Source organism: Gracilinanus agilis, chromosome 5, assembly GCF_016433145.1.
Source record: "Gracilinanus agilis isolate LMUSP501 chromosome 5, AgileGrace, whole genome shotgun sequence".
Lineage (NCBI taxonomy): Eukaryota > Metazoa > Chordata > Mammalia > Didelphimorphia > Didelphidae > Gracilinanus > Gracilinanus agilis.
In genome coordinates this window covers 68061857-68080859 of record NC_058134.1, presented here as the reverse complement: position 1 = coordinate 68080859, position 19003 = coordinate 68061857, and the positions used below count along the sequence as shown (strand labels likewise).

The 19003-nt window shown below is 36.1% G+C and overlaps 1 protein-coding gene across 23 annotated transcripts in view; it reads left to right on the top strand.

The window, feature by feature from the left end:
• The first annotated feature begins 384 nt into the window (after window positions 1-384).
• ABI1 (abl interactor 1) overlaps window positions 385-19003 on the top strand; it is a 96163-nt gene continuing 77544 nt past the window's right edge. For 20 of the 23 annotated variants that reach the window (XM_044678693.1, XM_044678690.1, XM_044678685.1 and 17 more), the window contains exon 1: window positions 404-598. In XM_044678693.1, the coding sequence (XP_044534628.1) occupies window positions 482-598 (117 nt within the window). In that variant the 5' untranslated portion in view covers window positions 404-481. Of the gene's footprint in view, window positions 599-7485; window positions 7499-19003 lie in introns of all 23 variants that reach the window. The other 3 variants (XM_044678694.1, XM_044678691.1, XM_044678675.1) reach the window with 2 other exon arrangements.

Below are 19003 nucleotides of genomic sequence, written 5' to 3'. Positions count from 1 at the left end.
AGGCCCCTCGGTAGGGCTCACCACATAGTCACCACGCTCCTTCCTCCTTCCGCTCACCTCTATACTTCCCCTCTTTCTCTCCCGCCGGTAACTCACACGCGTGCGCAGTTGCCATGCTGGGAAAGTCCCTAGGGTGGGGTGGTGGAGAGGGGAGACTACAACTCCCAGAGGGCAATGCAAAACGGGAAAAAAAACCCAATCTCCCAGTCCAGAAGCAGCGGGGGTTGGTGGGAGGAGAGGAAGGTGAAAGCTCGCGCGTCGCGAGAGTGAGGCCCAGGCGGGTGGGGGGGGGGTGAAGAGGAGGAAGAGGAGGAGGTGATGTCCCACAATACCAGGCGGGAGGGCGGGTAGGCGGCTTGTATCCGGGCTGTAGGGCTAGTAACCTGGGACTCCACTGCGTCGCTGCTGCCCCACCGCCGCCGCTGCTGTTGCCGCTTGCAGTCTCTGGAACGCGAGAGGAAGCGATGCGGAGGGGTGGAAAATGGCAGAGCTGCAGATGCTCCTAGAGGAAGAGATCCCGTCCGGTAAGAGGGCGCTGATCGAGAGTTACCAGAACCTGACCCGGGTGGCGGACTACTGTGAGAACAACTACATACAGGTGAGGGGGGGAGGGGAGAAGGACTTGGGGGGGAAGAAGGAAACAGCCCCCCACCCTGGTCCCCACCCCCGGCCCTGGGGAGAGGCGCTGCCGCCTGCTCGCCCGCCGCCCCCCGCCCGGGCTCCGCTACAGGAAGTGGGCTGGGGTGGGAAGAGAAGGGGGAGAGCGAGAAAATGGGCGAGCGCCCGGAGGGGACCCGCCGCCTCTCCCTCCACCCGCTGCCCGCCTAGCTGTGGGGCTGCCCCTCTGACACCCCCTTGCGCGCTCCGGCTCATGCTCTGGCTGCTTCTTTCGCTGCCGCTGCCGCTGCCCCCTCACTCCGAAGTGAGGCTAGTGCTTGCGCGCTCGCCTGTCTGCCTACCCCCAGGCTCAGTAGGGCGAGTGGGACCGGGAAGGAAACCGAGGCAACGAGGGAGCTAGTGTGCGAGTGAGTGTGATTGGGTATGTATGGGTATGAGTGTGTGTGGGATTCTATGTATGTGTGTGTATGATATATGTGTGTGTGTGACTGTATGTGATTGTGTGGAAGAGTACGATTGCGTGTGTGCATGTATGTAATTGTATGGATGTATGTCTGTGACTGTGACTGTCAGGGAGAGGGTGGGGTGAGCTCGGGGTGGTGGTGGTGGTGGATTATGTCAGCTCACCCTAGAGGGTGTGCCTTGTATTCTATTTTATTTTTTTATTTGTCATGAGTCACCTCGCTGGGGAGAAAGGCCTTTTGGGGGTGGTCTCTGGAAAGGGAGAAAGTGAATTGACCCCCGAACCCTTGGTCTTGACCTGGGACTCCCCAGTTTCCAGACCTGTTTTCCCTCTCTATCATCGGTTTCACTTCCGTTCTTCTACTTTGGTGTCCTGTGCCGGACGGTGGTTGGAGCGATCGGGTAGAATAATTTGTTGTGAATTATTTTTAACCACTGGAGAGATGCCTTGAACGACCGCCCGCCCTCCTCCTAGCCCCATCGAAAATAAAAAAGTTCTTACAACTCCTGTAATTATCTGTAACTTAGAGCCTTTTCATTCTGTTTGGTTCTCTTATTTTCTGAGGGCAGTTTTCCTTTCCTTCCAACCCAGGTAGATGGTCAGGATGATTAAAAAGTAAGTGTCTCAAAGGAAGAAAATAAGATATATGCATATTTACATGTGAATGTGCAGATATATACACAAACGTATTTACCTACACAAATATATATGTATACACACATGCAGGGGATTTCAAAAGTCAGAATTGTCTTAAGATTTTTAGAACACTATAAACATCATGTAATAATCCAAAATCATGCAACTTAGAGAATGTCTAGAGAATTTTTAATACTGCTTGTCAACTAATTTTCTTGAACTGAGCTCAGATGGAAATCTCATAACTTAGCTTTAGATTTTTAGGGTGTGGAAATACAAATTGTAAAGGTGAAAATTCATATTAATCCTTTTTGGAAGTTCCCTAAATACTGGATAGTCATGGCAGATACAGACTTTTGAAAGGTTTAGGTTACTTCAATAATTAGGAGGTATAGAAACAATTGTCCCTTTATGTAGTTATTTATCTTGCTAATGCTTACAGTTCTTCCACTTTATCTCTCCTTAAAACTAAAGCCAACGAATTAGCTGGCTTTTGTAATATTTAGAATTTTCTTCAGTTTTCATATTCCTTTCAATATTTAGCAAGCCTCTACTCTCTGCTAGACATTGTGCTATTACTTATAATATATCTGTAGAAAAGATTATTAATTTATTCTTATCCATTGATAACATGGATTTAAAAAAAAAGTTCATTTTGTCATCAGGAAAAATAATCTTGTAGTTCACCAAAATGAAAAGCATGTACTCGGCTGCAGATATAAAGCCAGGTCTTGAAAACTTAGGTGAAAATTGGAAGGATCTTACAAGTCGAAATATAAAATACCTTATTTTAATCTTCTAAAAACCTGTTTCCAAAGTCTATAAATAGATACTTCAAAAAGGGAGGCTCCATTTGATTTTATAAGTTGGGAAATATGACAAGTACATGGTATGGTAACTAATACATGTTTTAACCTGTCCATTTTTTTCCTACTTTGTCAGTGTAGTTGTTTTTTGTTTTTCTATTGCAAAACTTGGAAGCAACTTAAACTCTACCAGTAGTCTCCTTGAATAAGATACATTACTTCATGTTCTCTTCTAGACTTTATTTTCCCTAGTAAAACTAGAAAACTAAGAATCCTATTAATGATTCCCTAACTTTTTTCAATTTTGTCAATTGAGCACCAGTGAATTGTTTTTTTACCCTAAGCCCTAGAAAAGGTAAAAAATATTTTTAAAATGATGATATGTACATAAAACAGTGATTACCAGAATATATTCCTTTACCTTTTAGGCTTTGCTTATTATGCCAGGTACCTTAAGCCATCCTGTCCTCCAAGGCAGTTAGAAAGTAAATATGGTGCTGGCCATATTGGTGAAAGCCATCACCACTACTGTACTTGTCATTGCTGTGGCTGGATGAAGTTCTTATTAATGCTTTCTCATGAGCAGTCTCTTGGTTCCTTATCTGTGTTTGATTTAAAGGTTGAGGCATAAATTTTCTTAAGCCTTTTTTGTGACCTTTCTGTGTACCCTTGGTACTTTCTGGTGTTAGGAACCAATGCATTGTGTAAATAAATATCTTCTGACAGGGTAATGATTATGATGTGTAGCTCTATATATTTTGAAAGGAACATTCCTTGTCCTGAAGTAGCTCTGATTTTTTTAGATGGTAACTTGAATACAGGTTTGACCTTTTTTACAGTTTGGGTAATGTTGAATATCCTGGGAATATTTAGCCTGGAGAATTTAGGGAAGAAACCACAGTCCTCAAATATTTGAAGGGCTTTCTACTTGAAAGAAGAGAATAGATTTAGGCTGATTGGCTTCTAAGAAGAGAATTAGAACCAATTATTGGAAAGCAAAATATTTGGCAAAGTGTGGGGGAAGGACTTTCATGGATTGTCTTGTAGTGAAATTTTCATTTCATATCTTAAAACAGAAGTATATGACCATTTGCCAGGGATTTATAAATTAGAACAGGGTTTGGACTGGATGACCTCTTAAGGTCCCTTTCAAGTGCCAGAATCTGATTCTAGGGTACTTCAATTAGGCTTACTAGCAAATGGCCATATGTTTGTGGTGCAGATGAGTTTTAAGAGCAGTTTTGTGAATTTGTAGACTATCCTCATTGTAGTGTTACTATAGGGTCACAATTTGAATTGTATATTTACAGATTCTTGCAACTGTCTGCTGTCTGAGAAATAAGTTTTTAAAGTTCTGTCCCTGATACAGTGGCTATTAGAAAATGAGGTTAAAGTATATTGGAAAGTCTGTATGATAACAGAAGAAAAAGGATTATCAGTCTAAATTTTGGTTTATTCTCTCAAATGTAGCCAGATTGAATTTGTCAGAATAATTCTGTTCTCTTTTCTTCTTTACTATTTCTCCCCTCAGGAATCCAGTCAGTAAACAAGTTCCACTTCTACAACACAGCACACATCTCTGCTTTCTCTGTTTCCTTCCCACTACTCAAGTCTAGGCATTTATTACCATTTCTCTGGACAATTGTATCCCAATAAGACTTATTGTTTCTAATTTCTTCCCCACTGTCTTTTGTACAACTTCTAGACTAATATTTCTTTGGTATAGATCTGGCTATGTCACTTCCTGATTGCACAAATCCCATTCTTACATGATCTTATTTGACTCTTATCATTTTTTAGGTACACTTTAAATTCCTTTGAGTTCATTCAGGGTTCTTCACTATAACATGCCACTTACTTCTCGATTCCACCTAAACTACTGGAATAATGTCTGTAGTTAAAAGTATGTTAGAACTCTGCACCTAAACTTACTTTGCTTCTGAACATGCACTGTGTTTTCCTGATAGTTTCTGTGCATTTTCTTGAGGTATTCTTTATACCTGGTATAGCTTCCCCCTCTCCTCCCATAACACTTTGTTGGTTAACTTGCTAATATCCTTGCTGTTTTATTAGTCTGTATTATGGTTTGGTTATAAATTCCACAAATGCTTACTTAGTATCACCTTTATTGTAGCAGTGTTGTGCATAAAAAATGTGTTGAATAAATGAATCATTAAGTACCACCAAAACGCAGCACCTTTTAGTAGTTTAGTGTATGAAGTGGTTGATCTGTAGCAATTATCATTGGACGCTATTGGCGTCCTTATTTGGGTCCTTCACTTCTTTGACAGTTTGTTGATTTCTTGTTTACAACCTGTATCACCTGTAGCAGTAAACAAAATACTTGTTCCATCAAGAAAGAAAGCCATGCATGAAAATATCTGAAAGCTTCACTACCTATATACAAAGTCTTGAAATAATGGTCCATGGGATTCCATGGCATATGTGTTTCTGGTCTTAAACATGATGGAACTGGAGAGATCCAAAGTTCTTCATATGGGGTCTACACATTTATTTTTAAAAATTATTTTGATATCTGTATTTCAGTATAGTTTTCTTTTGTAATTCTTTAAAAATAATATTCTGGGAAGAGGTCTATCACTAGACTGCCAAGAGGGTAGTATACAAACTGAGGTTTTCTGACTCCAGAATTATTCTCTTCCATCTTACTGCCCATCCAAAGAAATGGAATAATAAGCTAGACATATAAATAAAAAACTTTGGCCCTTTTCTTGAGAGACTGATTCACAAATGAATTTCTAAATTAGCCTGAAGTCTTTCAGAATGCTTTTCTCATCTCTGAGATTAATGTTAAGGGTGACAACACATCTCTGGACTACCCAGCTGGCCTAATTTGTTAATTCTTATGTTTTTGTGAATGGTACCCCCCCCAAGTCAAATAACTGATTTTCATATGATAGCATGCTATTTGAAATTTGTATTGAGTCTAGAAATAAGCATCATTTTTTCTTTGAACCTAAAGTATATTTAAAATTTTTATTTAATTATAATTAAATTTCATTTTTTTAGCATTTTTCTAAATAATCTTGACTGTAGGATTTTATGTTAGTTTTCTGGTGTGACTTTTAAAAATAATTACTAAAATATTCTCAGTCATGAGAAAACTTAAATCATATTTTCTCATGCTTTTCCCAGCCGATTTCATCTCTGGGGTATGCTAACACTTTTTGGAGTGAAGTATGACTCTTTCATATGTCATTTGTGCTCTGATCTGACTGTGTCCCTTTTGAAGAAACCCCTCCTCTAGAACCTCAGTGAAATTGTCAACTTAATATTAGACAGTCATGAATTAAAAGTCTAAGATATGTCCTGAATGAGGAAAAAGAGGCTTAAAGGAACTTGAGAAGAATATGCAAATATATTCCAGTAAAGTACCTAAATACTGCTGATGGGAGAAGTAGAGGTAAAAATAGGAACAAGTTAAACTGTAATTTGGGGAAACTTTTGAGGCTTTGGTAAAGGAAAGAAAAACAAACTTGTAGGAATTATTTTTCTTTCTGTGGTAGGGCTAGTTGATGCGCTTTAACCAGAAAAAAATAATAAACCTTAGTAGCACTTTGCACTTCTCATTGCCTTACTCTCACCAGGTACTCAAAAATTGAATGAAATAGTTTTCAATACATTCAAGATATATGACAGTATACAAAGGAATGCTTGGCTTTATACAATATAAGAAATGCATGGTAGCTGATCTCAACCTACCACTTATAGGAAGGGTATGGACCAGAAAAAATAGTAGTGAATTTTTTGGAGATGGTAACTTTCATAATATTTAGACAGTGTGTCTAGTGTTAATTAAGGAGACAGATTTATTTGTCATTACCACTGACGCTATGTTACCCAACCCATAGTCTTTTTAGCTTTGGTTCTTGCTCATATCTTCTATTAATAGAATAAAACAATCATTTTCTTTAACAGAAATAGAATGCCTACTAACAGTGATATTCATGAAGAAAATTGTACAACAAAAGTTTGCAATGGCAGAGATTCTTGTTGCATATCAAAATTGATATTGATTAGGTAACCTATTGAATTTTAAGAAAATATAATATTAATTTATTTGAACTGCAGTAAAGCTCATTATGAACCCTCTATTGTGCTAAAAGGATATTGTAGTATTTGTTTTTGATTGGTAGAGTGAAGAATTTTCTGATAATGTTATAAGTATCTGGAATAAAAGACAACTTGATTTTCCTTAAATAAAAAAATGGGATCATGAATTTAGATCTGGAAGAGATCATAAAGGTCATCTAGTTAAATCCCTCTTTTTATGGATGAGGAAAGTTAGTGCCAAAATTGATTTGCCCTAGGACACACAGAATCCAGAATGAAATCCAGCACTCTGTCCACTGTATCTCATTGGAACTCTCTTGGGCAACAATGGTGCTTTGGCTTTTAATTTGTAGAGTTGTCTGGGTCCTCTAGTGACTTTTTTGAATTTTATGCCTTGTTGATTTCTGCTGCTTTTGTTACTTGCCCTAATGAGATTCCCCAAAGATTGAATTGTGGTGGAGAAGAGTTTACTTGGTATCTGTCTTTGAGTAGAAAAAGCTGAAGGTGAGCTAGTAATGACCTATAGGCCCCACAGCTTGAGTGGAACTTGTTCAAGCTCTTCACACTAGTGAGATGGCTGAGGTCATTGTACTCCCTGTGGGACAGGGAACTCCCAAGTTTGCCCTGGGTGGAGGACTTCAAACCCAGAATTACTAAACCATGATGATCCTGTTATAGTCACTTATCTTTCATTCAGATGTCTTCATTCCCTTTCAACTCCTGGAGGGAATTGAGATGTTAACATATCTAGTGTTTAAGTGTGACAATGAAAAGTACAAATCTAGCTTGTATTTAAGTTGATTGTAGTAGAGCATAGGAAATTCATCTCCTATCTTTCTGTCATAGGGCTAAAATACTCTTTTAAGGGCAAGATGGTATAGAATGAAGAGCAATGGATTTAGTCAGGAGATCTGGGTTTAAATTCTGCTTTTACTATTTATTTACTACCTGTGTGACTAGGAAAATCAGTGAGTGTTCCTAGGCTTTAGTTTCCTCATCTGAAAAATGAATGAAGTGTATTAGATGTACTCCCTTAGGTCCTTTCCAGCTCTAGACCAGGACTTTTGAACCTTTTTGATGTCATGGATCCCTCTGGCAGTCTGGGGAAGCCTATGGATAGGCACCTCAGAATAATATTTTCAGATCTATAAAATCCATGTGACTGTTACGAAAAAAACTATCTATTGAAATATAGTTATCCAAAATTTTAAAAAGTTCATGGATTCCAGCTTAAAAACTTTCTAGAACTATGACTTTTTTTTTATAACTTCTGTGCTACTTTCTAGCTCTAATTCTTTAATCATAATTTAGTATACATAAGTAAAATTTCAATTAGAGAATTTCTATGTTCTGATACTGTAATGGGAGAAGTAGTCAGGATTTAGGAAAAACTTCCAAATTTTCTATGTAATTTAATAGAAAAATTAGACTTGATATTTGAATTTCACTTTACAGGTTGACTTATATAGTAATTCATCTATCAAATGTATTGTGGAATACCATTTGCACCTCAAATTATTTCTTTCTAGATGATAAGTATAATATGGTCATAATAAGGTTGAAAAGCTATAAAATATTTCCAAGAGACTAATATGACATCATCTAGTAATTAAATCAAATGTGAAATAAGATCATCCCAAATATTAAATTAGTGATGCAGAATGTCTTGTAATTTTTACAAGGAGTCAGTTTTAATCACGAATGGATTTTTAAGATATTTTTAATCAGAATACTATCAGAATTCTAAAAATATACATATGATTGTGAAATTGTTTTTTAAGAAGACTTTAAAGTGGTATTTTATGTCACTAACTTGTTATGATGAAATTGTACTTACCTCACAGTTAACTGGCTTCTATAAAAGGGAAAGAGTTTAACATTTTTCAGAACCCTTATTTACAACATAGGAGGAAATTAGAGGGTTCCTCTTTTATTACAGAAAATGCACGTTTTTCATAGACAAGTTTCTATTTAGTTCTGCTCTTAACTGTTAGAACTTATTAACTTATGCTCATAGAAGCTCAGCTGTATATGTTAAAAGTATCGAGTGGATCTAATCTCCAACTTTCAGATTTATAACATATTCAAAAAATGTATGCTGCTTTTGTTTGTATTGGTTTTCCCCTCACTCCAAGGTGCTTGTCCTCCACCTAATTTGTTTCCGATCTCATTTTTCTTGAGAGTAAATTAAAAAAAAAGTAAAATCTAAGTTTCTTTAATTATGATATTTATTTAAAGTAAGTTATGAGGAAGCAACAAAAAATTTTTTTTGAAGATGAGGACATTTAAACACACCCCAAATTTACTCAACTATATAGCTTCAGAAAAAAGGCAGTTAATCTTGTGAGACTATTGGCATATGATAGAATCTGTGTCAAAGCACATTAAGTTTATTTTACATTCAATTTGTTTTTTTTAATCCTTGAACTAGTATTTTCAGTATGGATTAGTGACTTGGAAGATTTAATGGCTTCATTTTGTGGTAATAGATGCCTGCATTTTAAATAACATTGCTGAATATGTTTTAGTGTACAACAGACTATATTGAATTAAGCCTGAAGTCCATTGAGTATTTCCTGATAAATCTGGAAAGCTACATGTAGAGGAATTCTCTATGCACTACTGTATGTTAATTGTTTTGGTCAGTGAATGATATTGTCTCAAATGATTACTTTGTGTTTCATTTAGGAAACAACTTCCAAATGACAATTTTGTTTTATGAACAGTAAGGCTTTTTGAAGCAACAATCTTATTGGCAATAATATAGAAATCCATTTATTCAAAAATTTTCATATGTTTGCTTCTTCCAAATTTAATCCACTAAAATATTTTAGTAACTCTTTGAGTATACCCCAAACCTTGTACTGGTTATATGGTAGAGTAGAGCCAAATTTGGGGAGGGGAGGAGAGATAAAGAAGGGGAATTTCCATGAGACACAGCTTCCTTTTCCATTGAGTGTCTTCTTTGATTGTGTGACAAATTTGAGTTTTTTTAAGGAAATCAAAAGAAATGCTGGCAGGGACTTCCTCCTCAGAGCACTTCTTTATTACTTCTGGAAAGTATTTTCTTTTTTATCCTTCTCCCTATGCCAAATTTTAAAAAAATTAACTAATTTGTTTGTTACATTAAAAAAATTTCCCTCCCAGCACTAGAGAACACATCATTTAACAAAAAGTATGTATATATAAAATTATATCTTACATGTTTCTATTTATCAGTTCTTTCTCTGGAGTTGGACATACACAAGTCATTTTTCAAACAATATTTCTGTTCCTGTATGTAATCTCTTGGTTTTGGTCATTTCACCCTTCATAATTTCATGTAAGTCTTAACATGTTTTTCTAAAATTAACCTCATATATTCAGTCTTTGAGCTTTCCATAGACAATAAAATTGGATTAATTAATTTCTACTTGGGATCAATCTGGTCAGTCTCTTGCTGTTAAGTTAGTTGTAAGTTGGGAAACCTTTTACCGTCTGCTATGCTGTTAAGCTGAAGAATTAATAATTAATTTTAGCTTACTGAGTAGTGGAGGAAGCTCTTCATGTGGTGGTGATCTCAAAACTCTTGCTTTGTTCATGTTTGTTGATGTTCGCTCATTTAAAAAAACAATCAAAACCAAAAACTAAATAAAACCCTTCCTTCAACATTGCAGGTCTTTTTGAGAAAGATTTTTTATTCTATTTACTGCCTCATAATTCATTTTTTGCAAGAATCTTGACAAAATTGCTTGGGACACAAGTGTGAACCACAGATCTGGAAGAAATATTTTGCAATGAGAAATATATACATAGATTTCTTTGCTCTTACATTGTAACAGATTGAATAATAAGGTCTTGGAGATTTAGCTTGTCATCCAGAATCCTTTATCCTGAAGCTTCTCCAAGTCCAGGGCTGTTGAAATAGGCTGTGATTCCCTTTGTTCTTTATAGTGAGTCTTAAAGATATCTGTTAAATTGAAATAGTTAAGCATCTTCCTTGTAAAAAGGAACTGTGGGAAATAATGAAGAAATGTAAATGGATACTGCCTCTAGGAATTTATAATCTGGATCAGGAATTACAATCTAGTATAATTCACAGAAATTTAGGATCATAGGTTTAGAAATTTAGAACTGGAAGGGCCCTTGACAGTGCTAAGTCCAACTTTCTAAACACTTTTAACAGATAATTTTTTTCTGGATTAGTTAAGTAATTTGCTTAGGTTGTTTGTTAAGTGGAAGGGCTAGGATTCAAATTCAGGTACCCTGATTCTAAACTCTGATTCCATTTCATCATGCTGACTCAAATAAGAAAATGGGAAGGTTTGGAGGAAATTTGGGAGGAGAAATACTAAAATACCAACATATGAGGAATTCATTATTGCTGAAGAAAAAAAATAATTTGTAATTTTTAAAAAAAGCTCCATTAGAGTAGAATCATTCTTTGGAAATAAAAAACAATCAAAACAAAATGCATCATGGTTGTGATAACAGACACCCCTACAATAAAAACTATATTCAGGGACAGACCTTGTGCCAACTGTTTTAACTTTGAAATCTTGATTCTAACTATGTCACCCTCCCATTTAATCAATGCTAGTGGCTGAATATTGCCTCGAGAATCAAATATAAAAAAGCTCTCTTTCCCTTCTAAAGTTTTCCATAATTTGGCTTTCCCTTCCTACCTTTCCAGTCTTCTTTCACTTTAAGTCCTCCATATATTTTGCAGCCTAATGACACTTCTTTTCTTGATGTTCTTTGCACATGACATCTATTTCCAGACTGAGTTTTCCCTGACTGTACCCCAGTAATGGGAACTTTATTCCTAATGACATTCTTAGTTCCCTCAAGTCTCATCTAACGTCCCATCTTCTATCAGAAGCCTTTCCTGACCCTATGTTAATGCTAGTGCCTTTCCTCTGTTGCTTATCTCCAGTTTATCCTTTTTTATATCTGCTTTGGCCAGAGTTTTTGCATGTTGTCTTCCCTGTTAGACTGAGCTTCTTGAGGGCAGTCTTAAGGGCAGAGTCTTAAAGTATCTGGCATATAATAAATATTTAATAAATGCTGGTTGATTAACATATTATAAACATCTTTTTGAACCAAGGTTTTAAAAATAAAGCCTTTAAATAGATACTTAGTGATATATAAATAATGGAAATAAAATAGGCATACTATAAAATGTTGCCTCAAAAATGTTTTATGTACCTCCTGAGACCAAATGATACTGTTGATTTTTTTTCTCTACAAGATTGCAAATTCTATTCTGTTTCTCATTTGATGCTGTTTTATTTCTCATTTGGTAGAATAGGTGAAGATTTAATGTGAAAGATTAGGAAAAAATAATTTGCAGCAAAGCAAATGAATACTTTGAGATGAGGCTAGAGTTTGAGGAGTCTGGATGGACTGGCTTACTTTCTTTGAAATCCTGGAAGAACTGAATATCATGAAAATTTTGAAAGATTGGAGGCTAGAAGACCAGGTGCTTCATCAAGGCCATAGAAACTTTTCAGATGCTGACTTTAAGGTAGATATTGCTCTGTAGGTACAGACATCAAATGCTTAGTCTAGTTGGGGAGACAGGATGTAAACATGGTAAAATCATAAAGGAACAGTTCAAACAACAATGAAAATATTTGGCAATTACATTTTACAGATGATGGCTGATTGGAATGAAGATAAGGGAGAAAGACCACTTCCTCAGGCCCCCTCACAGCCCTTTTTGATGCTTCCTTTCCCTACAGACAGCCTGTCAGTTGCCAAGTTATTTACTACTGCCTTCACATCTGATTGCTTTTATCTGCTCATACAGCCGCTTCTCTTCATTGGTCTCTTTGCTTTTAGACTGTTTCCTCTCCGGTCTTTCCTTGGTTGCCATATTTAAATTCCTCAGGCACAAGTGACATCTTGTCAGCCCTTGTTCAAAAACTTGTAGAGCAAGGGTGAACTTGGTTGCTTTATCTTTCAGTATTTTATTTCCTTTATAATGTTATGTATTTTAAATTTATTCATTTAAAATATTATTCTGAGAAAGGGTTCGTAGACTTTATCAGAAAGCCAACGGGAGTCCATGAAACAAGAAAAGAGGAGAATACTTTCCTTAGTCACCCCACTTTTTCTCTAGGGTAATACAAACTTCAGCTTGGCCTTTAAGTCACTTTACAGTTTGGCTATAACCTACCTTTTTACCTTTCTAGCCCTATTTCATATTATTTCTTTTTAATCACTTATATGTTCCAGCAAATGTAAGCTATTTCCCAAACTTGACATTTCATTATCAGCTTTTGTTCATGAAAGTAAGAAGCCTGTGCCTATAAATGTGTGTGTGACACACACAGTTCTTTGTACATTCTAGGTACTTAAATTTTTTTTTGGCTGTTAGGGAAGATTTATTTATTATTTAGGATTTGAGTTCTGTCTTGAAGGATAGAAGAGATCTAGTTTGATGGAATAAAAGGGTTGGCCAGTATTTCAGGCAGATGGAACCTGTGAGCAAAAGCTTTGGTAAAATGCCAGGTATTTGTGTCCATTGAATGCATCATTCAATTTGGCCAGAGTTTGTAGTAGAGAGTAGCAGAAGAAAAATCTGGCAAGGGATAGAAGAGTTTTTGAAGGGAGGCAGGTGTCATGGTAAAAAATGATTTGGGGCATTTAATTTGAGAGTTATGATTTGGGTGACTTAGAGTTGGGTAGAATCTGTGGGCAAGGAGGTAAGACAGACTGAATTTGGATGTTGTAAGGGTCTTAGTTATTGGGTTCAGGTAGTAATGGAAAAAAAGGAAATTGAAAAGGAAAAACGGGTAGGATTGCCTGAATATGTTAGGGTCATGGAAGATAAAAAGTTTTGTTCTGTTAATTCCTCATCTCTCCTTTTCTAAGAGTTCTCTTTTTTCTGTCCTAAAAAAAGTCTTCCCATGACCCTTTTAACACTATTGCCCTATTGCCTTCCTGCATTACAGGACTCCTAGAAAGAATAGTCTGCAGCAGGGATGTCAAACTAGATCTCTGTGGGCTTTGTATTGACTTAGAAAGCCACAAAGTAACATTATGTGTGTTTTATTGCATTTTTATTTATTTTACTTATTTTAGTAAACATTTCTTAATTACATTTTTAACTTGTTTGGGTCAAACCCATAAGTTTTGCTGGCTTCTGCTTTGACACCTTTGGCCTATATTAAGAGACCTACCATCTGTTTTTAGGTTTCCTGTTCATGGAGCTATATGGTTTTACATTTTAAAGTAACATTTTGTTTTATTTTAAAATGTTAAAAATATTCTTAGTCTACAAGGTGTCAGTCAGTTATAATTTGCTCCATTGGTATCAACTTTTACTACCTTCTACTCAAATCCCCTGTAATCTGGCATCATTTTGCCCATCAACTTTCTCCAAGGCCACTGATGACTTTCTTATTAAGTCTAGTGCACTTTTTTTTATCTTCATCCTTTATGACCTTTCTGCTGCATTTGATATAATGGACTACTTCTTGTAAAGGAAAGCTTTTCTTCCCTTTGACCTCTGTGACATTTGTCTTGTGGCTCTCCCATTCAGTGACTACTACTACTTTCTTTTTGCTAGCTCTTTGTCCTCTTCTCAATGCTTTTAAGTTTAGGATGTTCCCAAAGATTTTGTCTCAGGCCTTTTTTCCTTGTTCTTAAAATCTTATTTATATTGGTATTTTAAAAATCACACACATTTCTTAATATATACTATTTCCCTTCCTTCTCTGCAATGTCTCCTTTGGTAATTTCATTTACTAATTTATCAGCATTATACAGGTGACTCCCAAATCTCTATCTTTATTTTTCTCCTCTTCTTCAAGTTTCAATCTATTTCAAGAGCCTGTTTTCTGTTTCTACCTGAATGTCCCTTGTAGTGTTTAAAACTCAATGAATCATCTCTCATTTTCCCAGTAGCCCGTCTTCCTACTATATCTCTTTTATGAATGTTTTCACTGTCCCTCCTTTCTCATCTCTACTTAGCCTTAGAATTATTGTTAACTCTTCCATTTCCCTCAAGCCACAAAACCATTCAGTTCTGTTGATTCTAGGAGTATCTCAATTCAGGCCCTTTTTTCAGCTATTGTAACCACCTTAGGGAAGATCTTTATCTTTTTGTTGTGTGTGTGTGGAACTAGGCAATTGTAATAGCCTCCTAACTGGTTTTGCCTTTCCAATTGAGAAATGTGTCATTCTTTTCTTTCAAAATGTTCAGTGTATCCCTATTGCCTGTTGAATAAAGTATAAACTAGTTATCTTTGTATTTGAAGTCTTTCATAATCTGGCTCCAACTTAAACTTTCTTATTTTATCTCAAACTATTCCTCATCATTTATTCTACATTTCACTCCTCTCCCAATTCAGCTTTTGCTCATACTGACCCTCCTACCCCATGGCTAAAATGGTTTTCTCCCAGACATCACCGATGTCTTTTTTTCCTTCAAGAGGCTCAACTTCAATTCTTTCTCCTTTTCATGAATCCTTACCTGATACCCCTCCCCACCACGATCTAATAATGACCAACAATTTACTTCATGCAACATTATTTGCTTTCTCTTACCTTTCATGAAACTGCTAGATGATAGCTACAAGCTAGTTTTCTTCATAAAGAATCTTATCTGAGCATTGAGCTGAAAACATCATCTATTAATAATAACTGGCAATGCTTTAAAGTTTCAAAGTGATTGATTAGAAAATAACTAATAATACTTAAACTATATCTCATTAGCTCTCAAATTAAATGCCCCAAATCACTTTTTTACCATGACACCTGCCTCCCTTCAAAAACTCTTCTATCCCTTCTCACATGTATGTCCTCTAGAAGTATCTATATTACCCAATAGTTCTTTCTCTGGAGGTGGATAGCATTCTTTGTTGTAAGTCCTTCAGAATTGTCCTGGATCATTGTATTTCCAGCAAAGCTTTCTAATACAACACATTTTTTCTTAAAACATTCCTATGAACTGTGACCATTATTATTATTAGATGGTACTTGAAGTATATTGTACTTGAAGTAATATACACAAATAAAAAGGCTTTTTAAAAATGATTTTTAATTTCAACCCATTACATTTCAAAACTCTAGCTTACTCCTCATTGAATTCTCCATGATATACAATCCTCTCCAGTTAAGTAAAAGAACCTAAGCCAGTGATGGCAAACCTTTTAGAGATGGAGTGCTGGGCTCTGCCCCCACCCCACCCCCAACACTGTAGAGGGAGGAAGTGTTCCCATTAGGCTGCTGGGCAGAGGGGGGCAGGAGAAATGTCCTCAGTGCAGGTGAAGAGGGGGAGGGGAGTGGCCCAAGCACTCTGCTTCCCTCCAACTCTGCCACCTGTGAGCCACCCACCTCACCCCCTATGCACTCCCATTGGGTTGCTGGGCAGAGGGGGTGGGGGAAGTGAAAAAATGTCTTCAGGCATAGTGGAGAGGAACAGCTTCCCCTGAGTCCCTCTGCCTTTCTCTCTCTCTCTCTCTCTCTTTTAAATTCAGAATATGGTTACATGATTCATGACCCCCTTCCCTGCTATTTTCCTCCCCCCCTCCCCAGCTGACAAGCAGTTCCACTGGGTTATACATGTATCGTTGTTTAAAACCTATTTCCATATTAATATTTGCAATAGAGTGATCTTTTAATGCCAAAACCCTAATCATATCCCCATTGAACCATGGGATCGAGCATATGTTTTTTTCTTTTATGTTTCTGTTCCCTCAGTTCTTTTTCTGGATGTGGATAGTGTTCTTTCCCATAAGTTCCTCTGGATTGTCCTGGGTCATTGCAATGCTGCTAGTCGAAAAGTTTATTATGTTCGATTGTGCCATAGTGTATTAGTCTGTGTACAACATTCTCCAGGTTCTGCTCCTTTAGCTCTACATCAATTCCTGGAGATCTTTCTAGGTCACATGGAATTCCTCTAGTTCATTATTCCTTTCAGCACAATATAGTATTCCATCACCACAAGATACCACAATTTGTTCAGCCATTTCCCAGTTGATGGATACCCCCTCATTTTCCAGTTTTTTTGCCACCACAAAGAGTGTGGCTATAAATATTTTGTACAAGTCTTTTACCTTTCTTTGGGGTACAAACCTAGCAGTGGTATAACTGGATCAAAGGGAATGCAGTCTTTTAAAGACATTTGTGCATAATTCCAAATTGTCTTTCCAGAATGGTTGGACCAACACACAACATCAGTAGTGTGTTAGTGTCCCAATTTTGCCACATCCCCTCCAACAGTTATCACTTTTCTTTGCTGCCATATTGACCAATCTGTTAGGTATAAGGTGGTACCTCAGAGTTATTTTTATTTGCATTTCTCTAATCAGGAGAGATTTAGAACACTTTTTCATGTGCTTATTGATAGTTTTGATTTCTTCATGTGAAAACTGCCACCATTAGTCGAGTGGGGAATGGCTTGATTTTTTTGTAAATTTGACTTAGTTCCTTATATATTTGGGAAATTATCAGAGTTTTGTTATAAAAATGTTCTCCTGATTTGTTGCTTTCCTTCTAATATTGGTTTTATTGGTTTTGTTTGTACAAACCTGTTTTAATTTGATATAATCAAAGTCATTCATTTTGTAATGTTCTCTATCTCTTGCTTGGTCTTAAATTCCTTCCTTTTCCACAGATTTGACAGGTGTACTATTCTATGTTCACCTAATTTATTCATGATTTCTTTTTTATATTTAAGTTATTTACCCATTTTGAATTGATCTTGGTATAGAGGGTGAGATGTTGATCTAAACCGGATTTTTTCCCCATATTGTTTTCCAATTTTCCCAGCAGTTTTTGTCAAATAGTGAGTTCTTGTCCCAAAAGCAGAGATCTTTGGGTTTCTCAAACACTAGTTGCTGAGGTCATTTACCCCTACTCAATTTCATTGATCTACCCTTCTGTCTCTTAGTCAGTACCATATTGTTTTGATGACCACTGCTTTATAGCATGGTTTAAGATCTGGTACTGCTAGGCCCCCATGCTTCCCTTTTTTTCCATTATTTCCCTTTTTGTTCTTGATCTTTTGTTCTTCCAGATGAACTTTATTATAATTTTTTTCTAATTCTATAAAAAAGTTTTTTGGTAGTTTGATGGTATGGCACTGAATAAGTAGATTAATTTGGGTAGGTTGTCATTTTAATTATGTTAGCTCGCCTACCCTTGAGCAATTACTGTTTTTCCATTTATTTAGATACAATTTTAATTGTGTGAAAAGTGTTTTGTAGTTGTGTTCATATAATTCCTGTGTTTGTTTTGGTAGGTTAATTCCTAAATATTTTATATTGTCTAGGGCAATTTAATTAATTTATTTTTAAGCCCATACCTTCGACTTTAGAATCAATAGTGTTTATTGGTTCTAAGGCATAAGAGTGGTAAGGGCTAGGTAATGGGGTTTAAGTGACTTGCCCAGACATAGCTAGAAATGAGGTCATATTTGAACCCAGGATCTGTGAGCCTGACTCTCTTCCACTGAGCCACCCAGCTGCCCCCTAGAGTGATTTTAAATGGAATTTCTCTTTCTAACTCCTATTGCTGAATTTTGTTTGAAATATATAGAAATGCTGATGATTTATGTGGGTTTACCTTATACCCCTTCTGCCTTTCTAGTAGCAAAGGGGCAGGGGGCTGAGTGTTCACCTATGCCATAGGTTCACCATCACTGACCTAAGCTATTGTGATTGTACATTATCTTTACACTCTAGCTTAGTGAGCTTAGTGGTTTTGAAACTTTTTGGTCTCAGAACTCCTTTGCACTCTCAAAAATTATTGAGGACTTTTCCTACTCCAAGAGTTTTTTTTTTTTTAATATGGCTATATATTGATATTTGTCATTTAAAACATTAAAAAAATCTTGTTGTTATGAGAATAATTTTGACTTAAGGACCTCCTGAAAAGGGTCTTAGGAATTCCTTAGAGGTCCTTTGGTGAACTGCTACTCTAGTAGTTTTCAGTTTCTAAAAGAGAGACAAGATCTTTGCTTTAAATGTGTTATTATTAACAGTGTCTAGTGCTTTGATTTGTATTCTATTATTGCCTAAAAATATTTTTATTTACATAATTTATATTAATTATCTGTATTCTTTTGGTTAATGCTTTGTATTCTATCACTTGATAAATATTTTCTCATTTTTATGAATTTTTGTTATTTTTTATGGCACAGTAATACATTTATATATTACATTTGTTCAGCTATTTACTAGTTGTTGGTTACAAAGTTTATTTCCAACTTTTTTTTGTTCTTATAAACTATGCTGCTATTACTTTTTTTAGAGGTGGCTTTTGTTTTTTGTTATTCCTTAGGGAATAAACCCATAGTGAAATTTCTGGGTCAAATGTGATATTTTTTATAACATCTTAGAGAATTACAAATTGTTTTCAAAATAATTGGATCATTTTACAGCTCTAACATTGATGTTAGTGTGCTTGTTTTCTG